Source organism: Macrotis lagotis, chromosome 1 (assembly GCF_037893015.1).
Source record: "Macrotis lagotis isolate mMagLag1 chromosome 1, bilby.v1.9.chrom.fasta, whole genome shotgun sequence".
Classification (NCBI taxonomy): domain Eukaryota; kingdom Metazoa; phylum Chordata; class Mammalia; order Peramelemorphia; family Peramelidae; genus Macrotis; species Macrotis lagotis.
The window spans coordinates 418908042-418933052 of NC_133658.1; the positions used below are offsets into that span (position 1 = coordinate 418908042).

Consider the following 25011-nt stretch of genomic DNA (forward strand, 5'->3'; position numbering starts at 1 on the left):
AAAACCAAGGTTCCTCATCAGCCAGCACTATATTGTCCATCTGTAGAACCATTGGTTTCAACAAAAATATAAAAATTTTGAATACTTTGGCTGAGTTCATTTGCCTTGGTAGTATACTCTCCAGAGCATTGGGAGACTTTGAAAGAAAATTTTAGGCTACATAATAAACTGAAAGTCTAGAGAGTTGTGTTGATTTTGTTATTGTATGCCTATGACATCTGGACAATTTATCAGTGAAGTGCCAGAAAATTGAACTGCTTCCATTTGAATTGTCATAGAAATGTTCTGAAGATTACCTGTAAAGATAAGGTAGACACTGAGGTACTTTTTTGAGCTAAACCTCCAAGTATTCAAACTCTGTTGCTGAAAACCCAACTCTGATGTGCTGACTGACCACTTTGTTTAAATGGCAAATGTACATTTGCCTTTAAAATTTTGCAAAGAACTTACAGAAAGCAAGTTCTCACAAGGAGGTCAGAGGAAATGGTACAAAGATGCTCTCAAGATCTCTGTTAAGAACTTCAGTAAGGGTTATGAGACATGGAAAACATGACCACAGGACCACCCAGCCATGGCATGCCCAAATCAAAGAAGGTGCTGAACTCTGTGAGCAAAGTAGATCCCAGGAGCATAAAGAAATTATGAAATGTGCAAATCTGGAGACAACTTTATCCCAAATGTTCAAAAATGACCTATTTGTGCTTGACTTGTGGTAGAACCTTCTGAATACACAATGGACTCATCATCCACACTGTGCATTGACCACAACATTATGATGTTATTAGTCTTCTTAAAGTAGGAAGGATGAACAGCAGCAATAACCTCCCACCTGGGCCATTGTAGTTGCCTTTTATGTCTGTAAAGGATGGGCCTGACTCAGGCCATCAACCTCTAAGTTCAGGTTAGATATTTGGACAAAGTGAGGCACTTGTATTCAGTAGTTAACTAAAAGAGATTTACTTAGTCCTAACATAGAATATTTAATAGCATTACTGTAGCATTTATCTTTGGTAGATGAGATCTCCCCTGATCTCATTTGCACAGTCTGGGGGCTACTGCCATTTGGATGCCTAGATTTCAGATGGTTGGAATGTGTAATGCTCCTAAGGACCACCAATACAGCCAGAGGTTACTAGGAAGCTACTTCAAGGGAGGAATATCCTGAGCACTTTGCACTCCACTCCATTTTCCACATGGCCACCAGAATGATTTTCTTAAAATTTTTTTTATCTTTTTTTGTAATTAAAAAGCATTTCTTTTCTTTTCCTTCAATGTCTCCCTGACTCCAATATTTAGCATTAAACAAGACCTGTTCTCTTTGGCCATGACAAAAAAAAAGTATTATTTTTTTGGTCTGTATTTCATCATATCTCTGTTTGGAAGTGGATAGTTGGTGCTCTGAAATTGTGGTCAGTCATTGCATTAATCAGAATTCCTAAATATTTTAAAGTTGTTTATCTTAACAATGTTGTTATTATATAAATTTTTTCCTTGTTAGTTCTCTCTGTATTAGGACAGCCAAGATTCTAAAAATGATCATTATTTATGTTCACGGGTTTCTTATCCTTTGTTATGGTACAATATTATTCAGGCATAATTTATTTAGCTCTTCTTCAATTGTTAGGCATCTTTTTAGTTTCCAATTCTTTGCCACTAGGAAAAAAGCTGCTATAAATATTTTGTATATATTTTCCTTTTCTTTTAACTTTGTGTAGAAGTATAGGATGGTGATGGGTACTATAGTTCTAGTCCTTGCTATTGCTGGGAAAAGGATGTGCACAGTTTACTGACTTTGTGAGTGTAGTTCAGGATTACTTGCCAGAATGACTGGACCAATTTAACTTTCTCTTTTTTATTGTTTTATTTTTTGCCAATCTGAGAGAAATAATGTAGCCCCTCAGAATAGTTTTAATTTGCATTTCATTATTAGTTTATTTGGAACAATTTTTCTTATGTTGAGAGCTTGGATATTTCTTTTTTTTGAAAACTTGCAAATAATGTTCTTGGATAAATAGGAGAATAGCTTGTTTGCATAAATTTAAATCAGTTCTTTTTTTATGCTGGAAATGAGACTTTCTATTATAAAAACCTGCTATAAAGATTCCCCCCCCCACCCCAATTAACTGCCTTCTCTTTAAAAATTATTGTTGGACTTTTGTCCAATTCATTTTTTTTCTTTGAGAATTTACTAATAGCTCTTTTGACATTATTTGTTTTCTGATTTTGTGTCTTGATCTTTCTGTCACCACAGTAGCTTTTTTTAATCAGGTATTTTTGCTGTTGATGTTTGCTCATTTTTCTAGTTTTGGGAATTGGGAAGTTTTTAGTGCTTTCAGCATGATGTTATCTGGAAAGAGGTGTGATCACTACTCTCCTTGTTCCTCTAATTTGCTTTTGATATGACCTTTTATATCTAAATCATGCATTCATTTAGAATTTATTTTGGTATGGGGTGGATTTGCTGGTCTAAACTCAATTTCTGTTACACTACTTTATAGTTTTTCCAGTAGTTTTTGTAGAATATTGAGTTTTTACTCAAGAACTAAGGTCTTTGAATTTATTTAATAAGAAGTTACTAAGTTCATTTCTGTTTTTTTTCTGTTCTGTTTTACACACACAAGCAGAAAATAAAGGGGTAAATTGACATTTAAAAAATATGTAGAATATTCCAGAATGGTCATATAACAATAGAGGCGGGTCCACTTATTCACACATTTCAGGTGGGCCAAAATTTAAATTGAGCTAAGATTATTGAGGAAACCTTGGACTTTATTGATAAGAGAAATAAAAGTAGTTTAGGATCTTTATTCAGGATAAATGGGAATACAAGAAAGGATAATAAAGAGAAGGCATTGATGTTCAGACTTTTTAAAGAATTTGGATATAGGTCTTGAGTGCACAGTGGATACTTCCAAATAAATAACCCAAACAGGAAAAAAAGGACATAAAAGAGCATTTCCTGCAAACAATCTATTAGTTATTAACAGAAAGGAGGGATGTAACCTTGAACTTTGAATAATAGACAAATGCATTATTGACTCCTATATTTACCAAGATCAACTATTACTTTTTGTCTATTGTCTGTTGAGAAGAATGGATTTTGAACAGGAACACTGAAATAAAAGAGTAATTGTTGATAGCTAAGAGAATTTGGAAGATAATAAGAGGACATCTCTCTGTTCTTGATTTCTATCTAGTAAATCTAGAATGATTTACTATATTCAAGAATACCAAGTGAACAGCCAGATGTGATTACAGTGAGATTCAGAGACTTTTTTTTTAAAGATGATGAATAATAGGGAACCGAAAAAGGATACATATCTTTACAAAGTTTTCAAAAAAAAGAAAGGCTAATGCAATCTGCAAACCACTGGTTACTGACTTTAAATTCAATTCCTGGTAAAATTCTAGATTGTAATTTAAAAAACCCAATTATAATTTTTGTTTTTACATGACCTTCATTTACTTCTCTTTCAGAAAACTCAACTTTAAAATATAGAATACAAAAGAGAATAAAAAGCAGTTTAGCGAAAGTAACCAATACATTAGTTCCACACTCATAGTACCCCACTTCTGTAAAGGGAGGAAGGTGCTTCTCTCTTCTTTGAGACCAAGCTTAGTCTAAAATTACTTTCCTTCTACTCTATTTAGCTTCAAAGTACCTCTTCACATATCTTTTGTCTTTCCTTTAGAATGCATGCTCCTGGAAGACCACAGCTTTTTGCCCTTAAAAAAAATTACCAGTGCTAACATAGTGCCAGTAATGCTTCAAACAAGGAAAAAATTATGCAAAACTAGTTGAATTTTCCTTAGTTACAGAATAACTAGACTATGGACTCAGAATATGATGTAGGTATATACCTAGATTTTGCTAAAGCATTTGTTAAAGCATCTCAAGTCAAAACGTATTTATTACGTGACTATCATGTGATAGGCAATATGCTAGGCAGTAGGAATACAAAGAAACAAAACAGTTCCCCTCCTCAAGTTGTTCACATTCAATTGAGGGAAACAAAATATGTATGGACATAAGTAAATACAGCATATATAAGAAATTAAAAATTTGGAGAAATGTGGGCTAGATTCTAGCACAGGTGTATTCTTACTGTTTGAATGCCATATTCAAGATACTAATGACTGGATAACAGCTTCAGAAAAGTCTTCAGTGTGGGGGCGGCTAGGTGGCACAGTGGGGATAGAGCACCGGCCCTGGAGTCAGTAGTCCCTGAGTTCAAATCCAGCCTCAGACACTTACTAATTACCTAGCTGTGTAGCCTTGGGCAAGCCATTTAACCCCATTTGCCTTGGAAAAAAAGAAAAAAGAAAAGTCTTCAGTGAGCAATTTACCATAGATTTCTGTTCGATCCATGTTGTTTAATATTTTCTTTACTGACTTGGGAAAAAACAAACAAACAAAAGCTAAGAGGAAAACTTTATTCCTTGGATTATAGAGTTGTCATCCAAAAAGATTTTAACAGACTTATTGGACTTATTACAATAAAATGAAATTTAAGAGGAATAAATATAAAATGATACAATTTAATTTAAAAACAACTCAACAACTTTCCAAATAAACATGTGGTTATGTAGTAGTTTGTAAGAAAAAGATATGGGAGGTTTAGTGGATTGTAAGCCTTAGAACAATAGATAGAATCTACAATGATCTAAACTGGATCTTCAGTTAAGGAAAATCTTTATAACAACTAGAAAGATACAAACAAATAGATAACCTTTAGAGATTCTAAGCTCCTCTATACCTTAGGGAATGGTGTAAATGATTTCTTGCCTGGTATTCAACTTGAGGGGAATCATGATTAGGTGGATTTGAGTAGAAGGCCCTGAATTCCCATTCAGTTCTTAAATTCTGTTATTTTGTGATGAATTAAGGAGTGAAATTTTGTCTGAAATACTTGGCCTCACAGTTAGTATTTATACCTAAATAGATTGATGACCTCTCTTCAGAATAAAATTAGTGAGCCTCAGGGTCAGTTAAAAATAACTGATGACTCAAATGCCATTAATTAGGAAATTATTGAAATATTCCTGCATTGTCAAAACTGAGAAATCCAAAGACTTTTGGAGAGTCTTGAACAAACTTCTATGAACTGGTGCAGAATAAATTGAACAAAGTTATGAAAACTCTACATGACAGCAAAACTGAAATTGAATGATGTGGGGTTTTAATAATTAGGATTTGATGATCTCTTTATATAGATGGTAGACTTATTAGTATAGAATATTTTATATATTGTTGAACTGGGGCAATTTGTGTTGGTTAGTTTGTCTTTTTTGTTTTTCATTCTTAGTTGCAAGAATATCTTGTGATTAGGTAAGGGGATTAATTGGGAAATGGAAGTGATGTAAAAGCAAAAAAAGAATAAATATATATTTTTAAATGTTGTGGCTAGGTAAGGAGTTAAATTAGGAAATAAAGGTGATATCAAAATAAAAAATGAATTTTTTAAAACTATCACAAGCTTTTGTTTTAAAGTTTGATCCCACTTCTCTGATTTTATCCATTTTGTTCCTTGTAAAAATAGAAGTTAGAGGAAAAGTCTCAGAATATTTCAAATTTATTTTAAAATTTCCTGCCATATTGAATTTTAATTTTGAGTATGGTGATAAGCTTAATCATCTATAGGTATTTCCTATATGGCAGATAAATTAAAGTTAGAATAATTTTATGTTAGATTTTAATAGAGAAAATCTCATTTTAGAATGGCAGAACTAATTTAAAATAATTTGTATTTTAAGGAACCAAGTGACAATGGACCTCTTTTCACAGAATTAAAGTTCTACCAGAGAGCTGCTAAACCAGAGCTAAGTAAGATGTTTATTGCATATTTTAATGTGAATTTTCTTTTCATATGTCAATTCCATCTATATTACCTGAACCCAGACTACATCTTGTTTAGTATAAAACTTTCATTTATTTTAATGTGTTTTTTTTTGCTGTTGTCTCTAGGATCAAATATAAATTTCTTTTTTTAGTTCTTAACAACTTAGACAACTTGATATCCCAGCTTTTTTTCCTTGTCTTATTTTATATTACTCCCTCTCCATACTTTGTCATCTAGCCAAACTGGTCTTTGCTGGAGATACACATATAAAATTTTCCAAAACTTCTGCTTCAAGGCAGTGACTTAACTTTCAATCTTTAATTCTTAGGTGATGATTCATTAACAAATACTTTAATGTTTATGTATTAAGTGAATTAGTAAATTTTTTGGTACATAGGATAAACTTGTTTTTTTTAACTTGTAGTTCAAAAGTGGATTCGTTCCCATAAACTGAAGTACCTGGGTGTTCCTAAGTATTGGGGTTCTGGACTACATGATAAAAATGGAAACAGGTAAAGTTAAGCATCATAGTATTTTATGTAACATTTTAATGTTTAATTTTTTTATTACAATAAATTCCTCCAATGATCTTGTGTACTTAGTATAACATTCACTAAGCTTTTTTGGTTTATCTATTTGACTTTTCACATAGAAAAATTGTGATTTTTATTTTGTTGTTCAGTTGTTTCAGTTGTGTCTGAGTTTTTATGACCCCATTTGGGGTTTTCTTGGCCTAAGATAATGGAGTGGTTTGCTGTTTCCTTCTCCAACTCATTTTCTAGATGAGGAACTGAGACAAACAGGATTAAATGATTTTTTCACAGGTTACTGTAAGCTTATAGCTCATGTATATGGCCAGAATTGAGCTCATAAACATGAATCTTCCTGATCCCAGACTCAGCACTCTATCTACCATGCTACCTAGCTATCCTAATATTTTATTCACATAATAATTATTTGTTTCATGGGATCAGAATCAAAGACTTATCTTTGGAATTTTTATGACTTTAAGACTTAATACGACAATCTTTGAAAAATTCTCCCACTTCGTAACTTTAGCATTTTTAGCAAATTCAGTTTCATGTTCTTTTTTATTCTGTATATATATTGACATGTTAACATTTATAAAACAAAGAGAGAGAGAATTAAACTTAGAAGGGAAAGAAAGAAACCATGAGACTGAAAAAGAGCACAAATAAAAGATAATCAGTGGGGAAAGTATGATAGCTGCATAGATAGGTTGGTTCTATGATATGAGTGAGAGGTCATAGATGGCCTGAGAGTTCCACCAGTATCCTTGCAATATCAGGAGAAAGGTGAGGCAGGCCTCTAGCAACTATGTGTGATGCATTTTGGGGAGGACATAGAGAATTCTTGTATATAATGAATAGAAATGGATAAATTATCATCTGTATTATGAGGGAATATTCAACCTATTGAAATTCATTTGAGTAATTATTTATTAGTCTGGAGGTCTCATTTTGTCAACTTTAGCTAGGTGGAGCTCAGCAATGAACTGCAAATGGAGCAGAAGATTCAATTTTCAACTTGTTATGACATGGTTTCCCCATCTCATTGCTCAGTTACTCTCTTAACTACCAATTACTTTTTATTTGTTAGATTTGATGGTGTTTTCTCAATTCCCACCTTTCTTGACCTCCCTGTAGCATTGGTGCTGTTGAAAACCCTCTCTTATTAAATATTATCCTCTCTGGTTTCATGAGGCTGCCTTCTATTCTTCTACTTAAATGCTTTCTCAGTTTCTTTTGCTGAATCATTATTCACATCCTTTTCACAACTTTGAATGCACCTCAAGGCTCTGTCCTGGAGCCCCTTCTCTCTCTATTCTTTCTCAGTGTTATGTGTCCAGTCCTAGTCTCTTTTGCCTTTAGTCCCATAACATCAGTTATCTGTCGAATATTTCAAAATTATGTCCTGAAGACATCTCAAACTCGAACATGCCAAATTATAATATACAGTCTCTCTCTCTCTCTCTCTCTCTCTCTCTCTCTCTCTCTCTCTCTCTCTCTCTCTCTCTCTTTCTTTCTCTCTCTCTATTTTTTTCTCAATTCTACCTTTCTCCAAAACTTCCCTTTTTGCTGTTCAAGGCATGTTACAAATATTCAATTTCAAAAATTTGATATCATCTTTAACATCACAATCTTTTTCTATTTATATAAATATTTTATTTGTTTTTCCAACTACATACAATGGTAGTTTTTATCAATTTTGGAAGGTTTTGAGTTTTGCAATTTTTCTTCCTCCATCCCTTTCTACTACCCCTACTCCCCATGACAGAAAACAATCTGATATAGACTTTATATTTGTAACCATGCTAAACATAGATTACAATTGAATGTTGTGTGAGAAGAATCAGATCGAAAAGGAAGAAAGAAAACATTAGAGATAACAAAATTACATAGTATATGACAACTTTTAAGAAATTGAAATAATATCATAGTCTTACCCCATAATGCAATGAGTTGGCAAATCTTGCTTCTACCTTCATATACTCTATATTGTCCTTTAATTCTACTCCCTTGGTCTTGATAGTTCATGCTCTCTTTAGTTCTCACCTGGACTGTGAGAAAGTCTCCTATTTACTTTGCCTTAAATCTCTCTGATCCAGTCTACCAAAGTAGTTTTTCACAAACATAGTCCTGGCCATGTCATTCCCTCACTCAGTGAGCACCAGTGACTTCTGTTATTGTTTGAATAAAATTATCAACTTTGTTGGCATTGAAAGCTCTTCACTAACTGACCCCAATCTCTTTCTTACCCTCTATATTATGTCTTTTGATGCCCTTTATGATCAATTAAGAAAAATCTCTTTATCTCCCTACCTCCTGTTTCTATGCAATTTGCCTTGCCTTTTACCCAAGTCTAGAATTCACTCTTTTCTAATCTTTATTCCTTTGGTAACATTTTCTACCTGTAGCCTTTCCTGTTCCCCTCAACTATTTAGGTCTTCCCCATGAAATCTCTTTATTTTTATGCATTTTGTTGATTCTTAATGCTTGATTAAATTCAATAAACACTAGTACCTACAGGATTTTGGGGAGGAAATATATAGTTTATATACTATAACATATATATATATATATATATATATATATATATATATATATATATATATACACATATATATATATTGCTTTTCCTCCAAGTCTTGAGATATGACAGATATGTAACTTTTTGTAATGCAAAATAATATGTAATAGAGAACATGAGATGCAAGAAATAAATCTAATAAATTTTTATCTACTTAAATTTGAGTAAGTTGGGAGAAAGTCTCTAAGTAGCCAGAATTAAGTTTTCACAGTCTCTGCAATAAAGTTCATATACTTTAACTCCTTAGCCACAACTGACTAAGCTCACTTTAGACCCAATGTTTTAAATTGGGTTTTCTGAATCCTAAATCTAAAGAAGATTAGGATGAGCAAATTAGACAGATTAGAATGTTGCTAAAGGCATGTACACTAATAGGGCCAAGAAATAACAAAAAAACCAAGATACATGAAAAACTAAAACCAAGAAAAAAAAAGTATGACAGTGTGCTAATTGTTGGGTATGCAAAGTCAAAACTGAAATAATTCTTGACCTCAAGATTCTTATGGTTTATTTTGTGGAAACAATATGTTCATAAAGTGTATAAAAGACTAAACTTTATATTTTCTTGCTTTTCATACAACCTATACTTTCAAGTCCCCATCTTCTCTTACCTAGACTTTTTGTAGTTTCCTCCTAATTGGTTTTCCAGCTTCAAGTCTCTTGCTCTTGAACTCATCTTCCTCACAGCTGCCAAAATGATTTTCTTAAAACTGAAGTCTGACCATATCATTTTCTTTCTCAATAAATTAGTGACTTTTTGACTTTTTGATAAAATATTATTTCATCTTTATCTCATCATTTTTAATGCCTAGTTTTTACATTAGTTTAATAATGTATAAAATTACATAGGACTTATATTTTTTCTATTAAATCTTTTTTTTAGGTTTTTTTTTTTTTTTTGCAAGGCAAGAGGGTTAAGTGGCCTGCCCAAGGCCACACAGCTAGGTAATTATTAAGTGTCTGAGGCTGGATTTGAACTCAGGTACTCCTGACTCCAGGGCTGGTGCTCTATCCGCTAAGCCACCTAGCCGCCCCTTTTCTATTAAATCTTGTTGGATTGAGTTCATTTATTCCAATTTGAGACTTCTTGGCATCTTTATTTTGTTAAAGCATTAGATATTCAGCTTCTGAAAATATAATAATTATGTTATCAATATGTTAACTAATTTGTTGTTGACTAAAATTGGACATTACTAGAGATGTCTTTGCAAGTTGCCTGTATTTATTAGTAAGCACTCTTGGGGTCTGGTCATGAATCTACCAGTCAAAATTTCTTGTCTTCCTTGCCATACACTAACCCTCATTTTTCAGTTTACGTCACTGGTTGTGGTATAACTTAATGAATATATCTTTTTTTATAGAAAAGAATATTTTAGATAGCAGCACTGGAATGAGAGTCAAGAGATCTGCATTCTACTTTTTACTAGACATGTGACCTTTGAATACTTACTTATCTTTCTTAATCTCAAGTTCTTCATCTATTAAATGAAATGAATAATAGATAATATCCAATGGATTTTCTTAGTCCTGAAGTTCTCTTATTCTATAAGTTATAAAGTAAAAAATATAATCTTTCTTGCAACTTTTACATTGACATCATTAGCATTTAGTTACCTTTGTGCTGCATAATCTAGATATAAAACTATTGTTTTCTGTCTCTTATTTGAAATTTAAATCATTTAAAACCTTTTTTGTGTGTTAAGACATCTGTAATTTAAATTTTACCCACTTTGAATCTGTCTTAATAAGTTAGATATCATTTGGTTTTGTTTCATGAATATGCATTTGATGTATAGCACCATTATTAAGGTAAGGAATATATGCCTTGTACTCCAAGGATGCTGTTGCTTTTAAGTATAGAATCAAAGGATTTAGAACCTAGAAGGGATGCTTGGAGACATTTATTCCAGATCCTTTGTTTTACAGATTAAAAAATAAAGAGGGCCAGAAAAATGAAATAATTTGTTTAAAGTCATACATAGAATAACTAGCAAATCTGATATTTGAAGATATGTCCTCTGATTCTCAAATCTAATAGTCTTTCTGTTGTATCCTTTATGTTAGGTATTCAGAAAAATATAGATGGTGAAAGTGACAGTCAAAGTAAAAACAAACTCAGTAAAATTTGTTTTTTTTTATATGTAATGTTTAATATATAGTGAAAACTTTTTATCTAGTTAGTATTTTATATTTTTGGTGTAATTTGCTGACATTTTATCAAGTTGATTATGTTGCCCTATTGTTGAAGCTACCACATTGATTCTAGATATTAATGATTTGACATCTTTTGACATAGTATGTCTTTTAAGAAAAATCTAGCAACTTTGGTATCTTCTATTTAAGGAGCTATTGCATGAAAATAATCCTATAATAAGAATAATAGTGATGCTAAAAATGGGAAAAGATTCATAATCTTTTGATCAGGATAAGTCCATTAATACTGAATTTACAGGAATTATCCTATTAACCTTTGCTCAGACTGGTTTAAGGCAAAAATTTAAAAGAAAGGTCATTGAAATAGTTTGTTAATTTCCAATAGAAAAATTGTTTTTCAAGCATTTGTGTTCAGGATAATTTACTAAGACCCTTATCCTTAATGAGGTAAGGATAATTTCTTTAAAACTAGCACTAAGTTGTGCTTCTTCCATTGATTTTTTTGTTTTCCTCTAGTTATAGGTTTATGGTAATGGATCGCTTTGGGAGTGATCTTCAGAAGTTGTATGAAGCTAATGCCAAAAGGTTTTCACGGAAAACTGTCTTGCAGCTAAGCTTAAGAATAGTAAGTGTTTGTAATATTGTTTAAGTTACTTAAATTCAGTACATGTCCTCTGCTGGTTGGAATTAGTATTACATTAATTTCTGTTTGTTGATTTTTTTTTAGCTGGATATTCTGGAATATATCCATGAACATGAATATGTACATGGAGATATCAAGGCTTCAAATCTTCTTCTGAGCTACAATAATCCTGACCAGGTAGTTTTATAACTTTTTTCTATTTAAATTTTTTCTATTTAAGATCTTTTCAACAAATCAAGTTATTTGAACTTTTGAACCCCAGCAGAAGTTTTAACTTTTTAGAATTGGATATAGTAATAATAATATTTCTACTTGACATTTTTATCTAGTTAGCATTCTATATTTTTGATGCAATTTGCTGACACTTTATCAAGTTGGCTATTTTGCCCTAAATAATGTTCAGGAGGAGTGCTTGCGAATACAAAATGAATTTCAAATAGCTATTTGGGGGTGGAAGCTTAAAATTATATAGTGCACCAATGAATTATGTTTGCCTGTCTGCTTTGTCACTTTTTCATTTCCTTTGTTCAAGAAATCCATCAAATGTAAGTCTTCTCTTACTTGGAAAATTTGGTCTTTAACATGTTGATTATTCAAATCAGTTGTTTTACAGAAATATCTCAGCTGTCTGCTCTTTAGTGTCTAGAATTCAAATGTGTATTTCCATGGTCTCTTCCTTGTTCCTCCACAATTTTTGACTTTATTAGGAAGGAATAAAAACTAATTTTACTGTACTTTTAATAGCTGCCTGAGTAGTGAGGTCTAATAAATTTCTCACTTATATCTATGTTACTATATACTTGATAAAAGTAGCACTGTACTGACTTATAATAGAAAGATGAAGCATTTTTTAGCTGTATAAATGTTTCCTAACTTCTAAACAATTATTCTAGTTTCTAAGTTGATCTAAAAGAATATTTATATTTTGACTATCTTTATTAGATTATTGTTCTTTTTTAATTTTACTAATCTCATTAATTCCAAGACTCAAAAAGGCATCCAAGCTTTTCTATATCCATTCACCAACATTTAGCAGCTAATACTATCAAAGTGAATAATCATGTGATATACAATATTCTTGTGCCTCTGATATCAGAAAACAAAACCCAACCCATAACTCAAACATATTCTTGGGAAGTTTTTGAAGGATATGACTTATTACAGAGGCCATGTTACAGCCTGTATTAAACTAATTCCTTGAATGTGAATGCTATTCTATTACCCTTCCTATGTTTCCAGATGATGCACAATCTGGCACAACTTAAAATTAGCATTTATTATTTATAACTCAAATGTACTACTGTTCTAAGATCTGGGAATATCAAAATAAAAGCAAAACAATTCCTGTCTTCATGAAACTTTCATTCTAATGAAGGAGACATATAGATATTAGTAAATACAAAATACATAGGAAACAGATGTAAGGTATACTTGAATGGGAGTTCACTAATTGCTGGGGAACTACAGAAGGCTTCCTGTAGAAAACAGGAGTTGAGTTGATTCTTGAAGGCAACCAGTTGTTTTTTTAAAAAAAAATTTTTACTTTTTAAAAATTTCTCTTATGTTTTTCCTTCCCCTCTCATGGTTTTCTTTCCTTTCCCATAGTCCTAATTCCTCAAACACAAAATGGCTAATATGCAAGCATGTTAAACACAAATGTACATGTACAGTGTTCACTAGATTATTTGCCATTGAAGGGGGGGGTGGAAAGGGAGGGTGGAAGAAAATTTTGTAACTTATAAATATGCAAGTGGATAAATGTTGAAAAAGTTTCATAACATATAATTGGAAAAATAAAATAAAATGTTTATTCAAAAAAATAAAAAGAAAGAGCATGCTCAGTTTGCTGGGTAGTTGATTGTAATCCAAGCTCTTTTGCTTTCCTGAATATCATATGCCAAGATTTGTGATCTTTTCATCCTGACTCTGACTTCTTGATACTTTAATTTTTTTTTCTGACTGCTTGCTATATTCTCCTTAACCTGGGAACTCTGAAATTTCACTATAGTATTCCTGGGAGTTTCCATTTTGGGATGTCTTTCAGGAGGTGACTGGTTGATTCTTTCCATTCCTATTTTACCCTCTATTCTAGGATATCAAGATAGTTACCCTCAGTCATTTCCTGAAGGATGATTTCTAAGTTCTTTTTTTTTTTTTTTTGATGACCCACATAAAACCAAAATCATGATCTTTTTACTTCTGAGTTCTGGGCTTCATCTTCTCCTCTTCTCTGTATAATAAAAAAAAAATCACTTTCTGCAGTATATTTTAGTTTTTTTGTATAGGGAACATCATCTGTAAATCTACCAGTTAAGTTTTGTAATCTATAAAATATCATGCCAATCTTATTTTTTAGGACTTAGAACAGAAGAATCCTTTAAAGATTGATTAGTCTAAGCTTCACATTTTATAGATAAGAAAACTGGGGCACAGAAATACCAAATAACTTTCTCAAAGGTATGTAGAAAGTAGCAGAACTTCAATTCAAACCCAGGTCCTGTGGTTCCAAATCCACTACTCTTTTTAGTTTACTATGCTGCTTCTCACTTTATGAACTGAACAGATATTGCATTTATCTTATAAATCAGTCTGAGAAACTGGATCTTTGCTACAATAGAGGCTTACAAGCATAATTAAGAGTTAAAAATTTTTTGGTGGTGAGGTAAGAAACATCTAATAGCTAATTATATCAGTCAACAGGTACTTATTAAATGTCTCCTATATGTTTAACTTTGTGCAAGGTCCATAGGAGACACAAGATTAAATGAGACATATTGCCTACCCTTGAGAACTTTATAATCTAGTTGGAGAGATGAGACTATTAATAGACTTTATAACTAGGGAATGGTACATATTAATATATCAAGTACTAAGAACTATTGACAAATAGAAGTTATTTTAGTCATTTGGAGATTGTTTAAAATTTTCGATGTTAAAAGTCTCATATTCAAAGACCTTTTAGCATAAAGTTATTGTAAACACTAGGAAATAGAGTCAGCATGATCTGGGTTTGGCATTGTATCCTTGTAGTTGAGCATGCTGATGCTGGTGAATTACTTAACTTCAGGAGTTCTGAACTAGTGGAGCTAAAGTGTCTCTATTGACCAACAGTAAGTTCAGTACTCAAATATTGAATCCCTTCAGCCCTGCCCAGGAGTGGAAGGCTGCCAGAACATCTAAGGAGGAGCATACTGGCTCTAGGGGGGAAATGTAGCAAGTTAAAGTTTCTGTGATAATCATTGAATTTAGGTTTATGAATTGTCACTGTACCTAATTTGCCAAATTCCATGCCAATTAAATTACCCAAGAGTTACTCTAAAGAACTAGGACAAAAAAAAATAACAAAATTCATCTGGAGAAAAAAGGATCAAAAAATTAATTTCTAAAAAAGTGAAAAGTAAGCGATGGTGTGGTGTAGTGGTCTGGTATTTGTACCCAGATCCCACTATGAAGTACTGTACTATAAAGTGCATAAAACATCAAAATTACAGTGAAATAAATTTAGACACTCAAGGTACTAAAACAATCAAATATTGTAGCATAGGGTTCTATAAACTCAAATAGCTCAACTTTTGGAAAAATACCACTAGGAAAATTGGAAACCTGTCTGGCAGTAATTAATTGGTTCCACATCTCTCTGATACTGCCATCTCTCTAGTATGAGCCCTCATCACCTCGGTTCTGCATTATTGAAGTAGCCTGTGAGTTGGTTGCCCCTACTTTAAGTCTTTTCCTACTCCATTCCATTCTCCATTTAATAAAGTGATTTTCCTAAAATACAGATCTGATCTTTTCACTATCCCATCAGCCTCTTCTCACTGACTCAGTGACTACCTGTTGCTTCCAGGAATGCTCTCTGTGTCATTCAAAGCCCTTCATAACTTAGCCTCTTCTTACCTTTCAGTCTTATCCCATTGTACTTTTTGACCCAATGACACTGACCTTCTGGATCTTCTCTGAATAATTCTCTTACCTTTTGGCTCCAGGCATTATCTTTGGTTGTCCCCAGGCCTGGAACATACTCTTCTGTTTCAACTAATGGCCTCCCTGGCTTCCTTTAAGTCCTAATTAAAGTCCTATATTTTTGGGGAAGCCTTCTCCAACCACTTTTAATTCCAGCGCTTTCTCTCTCTTTTAATTATTTTCTATTTTATTTTGTATATGATGTGCTTTGTTTATATTTGTTTGCATGTTGTCTCCATTAGATTGTGAGTTCCTTGAGGGCAGGGAATATTTTTTACTTATTTTTGTATCCTTTGCCCTCAGGATGGTGTCTGGCATATACTGTAGGTGATTAGTCAGCAGTTATAGACTTTGAAGTGAATATACACCAATGAAACTTCAAATGGATCTATGACATAAATATAAAGAATCAAATCACAATTAAAGTGAATCATGGAAAGAAAAACCTTTACTGTAAATAGGGCAAGAGTTCTTATTCAAAAAAGAATAAAGATCAGAGAATAAAATGGGCAAATTTAGTTTAAAAATATTGAAGTACTTCTGTACAAATAGACTTAATGCATTTAGAATTAGAAGGGGAAAAGGGCAGCTAGGTGGTGCAGTGGATAGAGCACTCTTCTTTCAGTCAGGAGGACAGGAATTCGAATACAGCCTCAGACATTTATTAACTGTGTGACTTGGGCAAGTCACTTAACCATGATTGCCTTGTATCCAGGGCCATGTCCAGTTGCCCTGATCCATAACCTGGCCACTGGACCAGATGCCTCTGGAGGAGAAAGTGATGCTGGTGACTTAGCACAGCATCCCCTCACTCAAATCCAGTTCATGAGCTTGTCATGGCATTACCTCCCTGATGTCATGATCTTCAAGAATGAAGGATGAACATTATTAGAAGGGAAAAAGATAACTTACCAAAGAATTCTTTGGCAAATTCGTCTGAAAGTTTGATATCCAAGACATACATACAGAATTGATACAAACATAGGAGAAGAAGAATTATTCCACAGTAGATAATTGGTCAGATGATTTAAAAACAGATATATCTACAAATAAGAAAGGCAAACTCTCAGCTATCAATTTGAAAAAAAAATGCTCCTAATACTTAAGTAAAAGAAATACAAATAAAAACAATCCTGAAATTATATCTCACACCCATTTGATTGCCATGATGACAATAAAGGAAAGCCATATTTGTTGGATGGGCTTTGGGAAGATAAACACAATAAGGCATTTTTGGTGGAATTGTGGTCTGAGCATTCTGGAAAATAGTTTGTAACTGCTAAGCTCTATAGCTCCTACCCTCCAATTCAGTAAACTATATATATATATCCTTTTAACCAGTAATAATACTGTTTTTATTTTATATGTCAAAGAGATGAAAGAAAGAAGGAAATGATCCTTCTCTACAAAAATATCCAACAAATTATTAATATAATGATTTTAATATAAATATAATGGAATATTATCTTGCTTTTAAAAATGATAAAATGGATTTGTTCAGAAATACCTGTGAGGACTTTTAACTTGTATGAACTGATGCTGAGTGAAATGAGCAGAACCAGAATAACAATTTGATGCAGTAGCTACAACATTGTAAGGGAAAACAACTTTGAGAGCCATAAGAGCTCTAATTCCTCGTTGCAAATAAATGGTGGATAATCATACTTTCTGCATCAGGCAGGGATATGACAAACTAAGAGTAACAAAGTATATTTGTTATGAAGGCTTATACTTTCTTGATGGGGGAAGTGAATTAGGGAAAGAGTGAGAAGTAGTGACACTAATACTGAAGAAAAGAAAACATCAGTGAAACATTAAAACAAAAATGGGAACAGGAGCTTCAGAAGAAGACAACAAATTTGATATACAACAACAGTTCCCAAATAGCATGTAATGGATATTCATGGTGTCATATAATATTTCTCATCTGGCAGGAGATAAAAGTAAGATAGAGAAATGTTAGTATGTGTTCTTTGCCAAGTCCCTAATAATAAAAAGTAAAATTTTAAAAAAGGCAGTGCTCCTGTGCTGTACTATATTCTTCCCTTTCTTACTGTGACCCTTTTGTAAACTGGACTCTTCTTTCAAGTCGTTTGCTCTTTTTTCCTGTTTAAGATCTTTCTCTACTAAATACCAGCTTAGATTATTCTCACTGTGTGCTGCCTTGTTCCTATTTAACTTCAACTGAATGAAGCAGCAAAAGGACTCAAAACCTTGATGCCTAGAAACACTACAATTTTAGATAACATTATTTCAACTGGGTCCTCATTGTGGCCAGGCAGTCTTTTTACTCCTCTGTATTTGATCTCCTTTCCATCTCACCACAGCAGATTTTCCATTTAAAAAATTTTTATTTTTCAATTATATATGCATAGGTAGTTTTCAATATTGATCCATTTGCAGATTTGAGTTTCACATTTTTCTATCACCCTCCCTTTCCTCTCCCCTCCCCATGACAGGGAACAATCTGGTAAAATTTGTCCAAGTACCATCATGTTTAACATATTTCCATTTTAGTCATATTGTGAAGTAGGAATTAAATTAAGGGGGGGGGGAATCATGAGTAAGAAAGAAAAGACATAAAAAGTTTTAAAAAAAATAAACAAAGTACTTTGTTTTCTATTCAGACTCAATAGTTTCTTTTTTCTGGCTGTGGATAACATTTTCCATAATATGTCTCTCAGGATTGTCTTTGATCTCTGAACTGCTGAGAGTATCTGTATACATCATGGTTGATCATCTCACATGTTGAGTTAATGTGTACAATGATGTTTTGGTTCTGCTCACTTCACTCAGTATCAGTGCATGCAAGTCTTTCCAGACTTTTCTGGAAAAATTAATGTTTTCTTACAAAACAATAGTATCATATACCATAACTTATTAGACCATTCCCCAGTTGATAGGCATCTCCTTAATTTTCAATTCTTTGTTACTACAAGAAGAGCTACTATAAATGTTTTTAAACATGTGAAACTTTTCTCATTTTTTATAATCTCTTTGGGGATATAAACGTAGTAGTAATATTACTGGATCAAAGGGTATGCATTGTTTGATTGCCCTTTGGGCATAATTCCAAATTGCTTTCCATAATGGTTGGATCAGTTCACAACTCCCCCCCATAATGCATTAGTGTCTCAGTTTTCCCACATCCTCTCCAACATTGATCCTTTTCCTATTTTTGTCATGTTATGTCACCTGATAAGTGTGAGATGATACCTTAAAGTTGCTTTAATTTGCATTTCTCTAATCAATAATTATTTGGAGCATTTTTTCAGATCATTATGAACAGCTTCTATTTCTTCATCTGAAAACAGCTTGTTTATATCCATAGACCATTTATCAGTTGGAGAATGACTTGTAATTTTATAGGTTTGATTGATACATATAAAATTTGATAAATTTTAGAAATAGGTCCTTTATTAGAAACACCAGCTATGAAAATTGTTTCTCAGCTTTCCACATTCCTTCTGATCTTGGTGCATTGGCTTCATTTGTACAAAACCTTTTTAATTTAGTATAGTCAAAAGCATCCATTTTACAGTTTATAATGTTCTCTATCTCTTGTTTGGTCATAAACTTCTCCCCCTCCATAGAATTGACAGAGTATTTCTTGTTCTTTTTATGTATGTATGTATGTATGTATTTAGTTTTTGCAAGGCAAATGGGGTTAAGTAGCTTGCCCAAGGCCACACAGCTAGGTAATTATTATTAAGTGTCTGAGGCTGGATTTGAACTCAGGTACTCCTGACTTCAGGGCCGGTGCTCTATCCACTGTGCCACCTAGCTGCCCTTTTCTTGTTATTTTAATTGGTCTGTGGTATCACCCTTTATGTCTAAATCTTGTAATAGACCTTATTTTGGAATAGGTTGTGAGGTGTGGGTCTATGCCTAGTTTTTGCCATACAGTTTTCCAGTTTTCCCATCAGTTTTTGTCAAATAGTCAGTTCTTATCCCAGAAGCTAGTGCTTTTGAGTTTATCAAACAGTCGTTTACTACGGTTTCTTTTTTTTTTTCCTTTTTCTCTTTTTTTTAAAACTAATCTAACCACTGATCCACTTCTTTTATTTCTTAGCCATTATTAGAAAATTTTGAGACTGTTGCTTTACATCTGGTATGGCCAGGCCACCTTCCTTTGCATTTTTTCATTATTTCCCCTTGATATTCTTGACCTTTTGTTATTGCAGATGTTACTATGTTTTTAAAGTTATTTTCTGTTAATATACATTCTAGCTGTGTAAAATAGTTTTTTGATAAATTGGTATGGCATTGAATATGTAATTTAATTTGGGGAGAGGCATTTTTATTATATTAGCTTGGCCTAACCATAAATAATTTCTAATTGTGTGAGAGAGATTTTGTAAATTGTGTTTATGTAGTTTCTGGATTTTTCTTGGAAGGTAGATTCTCAATAATTTTATGTTGTCTACAGTTACTTTAAATGGAATTTTTTTTCCTGTGTCTTGGGCTTTATGGTCATATATAGAAATACTGTTGGATTTATTTTATATCCTGTTCATTTGCTAAAGTTTTAGTTAATTGTTTCAAATAGTTTTTTATTTGATTTTTTAAAATTTATTTTTAGATTTTTTTCAAGGCAATGGGGTTAAGTGGCTTGCCCAAGGCCACACAGCTAGGTAATTATTAAGTGTCTGAGGCCAGAATTGAACTCAGGTACTCCTGACTCCAAGGCCAGTGCTCTATCCACTGCTCCACCTAGCCGCTGCTTTTAGTTGATTTGCAACGATTCTCTAAATATACCATCATCTCATCTGCAAAGAATGAAAGTTTTGTCTACATTGCCTATTTTAATTCTTCAGTTTCTTTGTCTTCTCTTATTTGCTAAAGCTAACATTGCTCTTTGCAGCAGATTTACCAAACCTTTCCTTGTTTTTCAAACTTACTACAGTTCTCTCCCCTCACCACCTCAGCTGAAGAGACTAGAGCCATTCACAGAGGGCTCTTTCTTCTCCCCTGTTCATCATTTTACATTAGTTAACTATCATTCTATATCCCTTCTTCTTTTGGGGGTTAAATGCTATAAGAAGCCCATAAGTAATAGGTGCTCTCATTTCTTTTTTTCTTACTCTCTTCTTAACTTTTTGAGGTCTCTCTTCTAATCTCATTTAACTGAAACTACTTTCTCCATAGTTATTAATTTGCTCTTAATTGTCAAATCTAATGGCTTTTCAACTGTCATCGTCCTTGATTTTTCCACTATCTTTGGTACTGTTGATCACTTGTTCTTGTTGATAGGCTATTTTATGTTTTAGAGCCACTAATTTCTCTTGGTTCTCTTAACAATTTTCTTTGCTGGATCTTCATCTAGGTCATGCACATTAACTATGAATGTTCTCTTGGGCTTCATTCTTCTCCTTTTTACCATATCTTTGTTCTACCTCTCTTTAGTGAGGAAAAATGACTAAATTAGCTCCTGTGCATTTTTAAATCTCTGCTTAAGATTCTCAAATCTTATCCAGCCAACCTTTCTGCTGACCCTCTAGTCTCATATCTCTGCTGTCTATTAGTCACCTCAAATTACTTTGCCTTAAACACAAAGTATCCAAAATTAAATTCACTATGTCTCCCCCCTCCAATCTTTTCTATTACTTTTAAGGGTACTGTAACGCTTTCAGTCTTCTAGACTTGCAACCTAAGTGTCATCCTTCAATCTCCACTCTTATTTCTTCTCTTCCATTGATTCATTTATCAGGTTCTCTTCTATGTACTTTTGTAACTTCTCCCTTCTCCCTTCTCTTCTCTGACACTGCCATTATTCTGTTGCAGGTTCTCCTCACCTCTTACCTGGATTATTACAATAGCCTTTTAGTTGTTCTTCCTATCTCAGGTTTCTTTTCACTTTTATATTTCTTCAGCTTCAACTGTTAGAATGATATTCTCAAAATATAGTTTTGACTATATCACCCTCTACTCAGTAGTAAATAAATTTCAGTATCTCCATATTCCCTTCTGAATCAAACATGAAATACTTTGTTTGACTTTATAACCTGGCCCATTTCTACCTTTCTAGTCTTAGCCCCTTAGGCCTCTCCCACCCTTATATACTCTGTGATTCAGTGAAAACAGCCTCTTTAATGTTAACTCTCAAATGCGATTCCAGCTCCTGACTGAGCAATTTCACTATCTTCCATGCTTAAGAGTCCTTTCTATACTTTGAAAATTTCTTTCTATACTTTGAAAATTTCTTTAAATCTCAGCTAAAATCCTATCCCTAAAAAAATAAGTAAATAAAATAAAATAAAATAAAATCCTTTCCCTCCAAGAAACCTTTCCCACTCCTTCTTGGAGTTGTCCTTCTGAAACTATTCATAGTTTATTCTCTTATATATCTTCTTAGGGTATAGATGTACATGTCATCTTCTCCTTTAGTCTGAGTTCCTTAAGAAAGGGGACTTTTTTGACTTGTCATTGTATCTGCCATATGTAACACTGTACCTGGTTAATAGTAGGTGCTTGCAAAATGCTAGTTGTCTGAATGAATGTTGTCTAAACTTCATAGCCTCTTATTTATTAGTTCTTATTTAGTAAATTATTTTTAAATGCATGAATATTGTTTATATTTATTTTTATTTTATTGTTTTTATAATTATTTTGAGGCAACTTCCATATGGATGTTGTGTGTGTGTGTGTGTGTGTGTCAGACTGGCTTTAATCTTATTGTGATTTTTTTTTTTGGAAATTTATAGGTATATTTAGTAGATTATGGCCTTGCTTACCGATATTGTCCAGAAGGAGTTCATAAAGAATACAAAGAAGACCCTAAAAGATGTCATGATGGAACCATTGAGTATACAAGTATTGATGCACATAAGGGTGTGGGTAAGTAAATTAAGGTTAGTATTTTTAAAATTGCAAATGTATTTTGAACCCTAATTCTTTGGTTTAGAATTACAATTCAATGATATAAGGTCATTTTCATTTTTGAAAAAAAGTGTTTTTTTCCTTTTTTTCAAATGGAGAAAGTTTTAAATGTTTGGCAACTAGATGGCCTACTGCCTGGATCTGGAGTCAGGAAGATTTGAATTCAAATCTAACTTCACACTCTTACTAGCCTTGTGACTTTGGGCAAGTCATATAGTATCTAATTCAGTTTCCTTATCAATAAGATAGGAATGGTAATATTACCAGAAGAGTTGTTTTAATGATAAAATAAGATGTTTGTTGAGTGTTTTATGCATGTTAAAGCACTGTAAAAAATGCTAGCTACATTATTATTTTTATTTAAAACAATACATTTAATTTCCTGAATTTTCTTTAAGAATTGTTCTCAGTTTAACCAAATGTTGTCATATGTTAAAAAAAAATAGGGGTGGCATAGTGGATAAAGCACCGGCCCTGGAGTCAGGAGTACCTGGGTTCAAATCCGGTCTCAGACACTTAATAATTACCTAGTTATATGACCTTTGGCAAGCCACTTAACCCCGTTTGCCTTGCAAAAACCTAAACAAAAATAATAATAATAATTCTGACTCAAAGTTGTCTTATGTGTTTACCAGTAAGGTATTGTATAAAAAAAGGTGAAGACCTTTTTAAATGATATTTCAATTAGTATCTGAGTATTCATAAATACTCAAGCTATTCTGAAAACTGCACCTCTTCTTTAAGAGCCTAATGATCTTTTTGATTGCATCTATGTTTCCTAAGAATAATATTGAAATCACTGTATCAGTAAAATCTTTTTAGTTTTGTTTCTTTGTGGGTCTGTGTATTTCAGTATTGGTTCTTGAATTATTACAGATTTGAGATGCTCAATGACTCTGTTACTTGAAGAGAAGTCAAAGTTTTATATTATCTCTATTTTTGATTTAAATAAGGCATGGAATTTTTCATTTTAAGAAAGACTTCAATATTTTTTCTAATTTGTTTTTGCAATTATTTAAAGTAATTATTTAAAATATCTGGCATGCCTAATCCTCTACTTGTTTTATATTTCAGCGCCATCAAGACGGGGTGACTTGGAAATACTAGGTTACTGCATGATCCAGTGGCTCAGTGGCCATCTCCCTTGGGAGGACAATTTGAAAGATCCTAACTACGTTAGAGATTCAAAAATTAGGTGGAGGAGAATGTTATTTTTTTTCTCCCAACTAACTTGTAATAGAATTGTTTTGGGTACTTGCATTTTTATGTTAAAATAGACAAGAATATTTGGATTAAATTCTGCTTTGAGAAAAAGTTTTAACTAACAACCCATGTAGATATAAGTAATTAGGTAGACTTTGCATGTGCCATTATTTATATAATTTTTTATAAAAGCATAGTCATTACCATATCTAGGATATCTCATGTAAGTTCATTCTAAATATGCTAGTTAATCTTTTCTTTTTTAATTAACAATTTACTCCAGCATGAGACTTTAAACAATTATTCATTCTTTGATCTTTCTCAGCTATAGAGAAAATATTGCAAGTTTGATGGACAAGTGTTTTCCTGAGAAAAATAAGCCAGGTAGGAAGATTCTTGTTTTGGAAAGAAAAAAAAATTGTATTAATAATATAATTTCTTACAAATTCCTCTACTGGCCAAGAGAGCATCGCTTCTGTGGCAGAAGGACAGCAGCATATTTCGTTTTTATTCTGTTAGAATCATAGTTTATCATTGTGTTGATCAGATTTCCAAAGTCTTTTAAAGTTATTTTATGTCATTATTACATAGAATGGTTTGGTTTTACTCACTTTATGTTGCATCATTTATGGAGGTCTCAGTTTGCTCTGAAACTTTCCATCTTGTCATTTTCTTAATGCACAGAAAGATACAATTACATTTAAATGCCTCAGCTTGTTTAGTCACTCTGAAGTAACTTCTTGGTTTCCAATTTTGGGTCAAGGGTAGCCGGATGCCACAGTGAATAGAGAACTGGACCTGGAGTCAAGAAGATTTGAATTCAGATTTAGCTTCAGATAACTTAATAGCTATTTGATCCTGCTGGGCAAGTAATGTAACATTAGTCTGCCTCAATTTCCTCAGCTGTAAAATGCAGTAATAGAACTTAAGTCATAGAGTTGTGAGGATCAAATGAGATAATGTTTCTGAATTACTTAGCACAGTTGTAGGTTCTTAATATATATTGATTTTTTCCTTTCCTCCAACAAAAATTCCTGCTATGAATATTCCTGTACATATAGAGCTCTTTCCTCTTTCCTTGCTATGTAGACCACATAGGCTGCTGTATGACCCAGTGAATAGACATTGGGTCAGGGGTCGGCAAAACTTGAGTTCACCCTCACCCTTTGACACATACTAACTTTGTGAACCTGGGCAAGTCACTTCACTGGAGAAGGA

The 25011-nt window shown here is 32.8% G+C and overlaps 1 protein-coding gene across 8 annotated transcripts in view; it reads left to right on the top strand.

Annotated features, from left to right (window-relative positions):
* VRK1 (VRK serine/threonine kinase 1) overlaps positions 1-25011 on the top strand; it is a 169972-nt gene that overhangs the window by 101400 nt on the left and 43561 nt on the right. For all 8 annotated transcript variants that reach the window (XR_012473812.1, XR_012473813.1, XM_074213045.1 and 5 more), the window contains 7 exons: positions 5755-5824; positions 6265-6352; positions 11622-11730; positions 11833-11925; positions 22416-22548; positions 23665-23785; positions 24119-24177. Coding sequence is in view for 6 of the 8 variants with exons in the window: in XM_074213045.1 (XP_074069146.1) it covers positions 5755-5824; positions 6265-6352; positions 11622-11730; positions 11833-11925; positions 22416-22548; positions 23665-23785; positions 24119-24177 (673 nt within the window). In the remaining 2 variants the exon portion in view is untranslated. The remainder of the gene's footprint in view (positions 1-5754; positions 5825-6264; positions 6353-11621; positions 11731-11832; positions 11926-22415; positions 22549-23664; positions 23786-24118; positions 24178-25011) is intronic.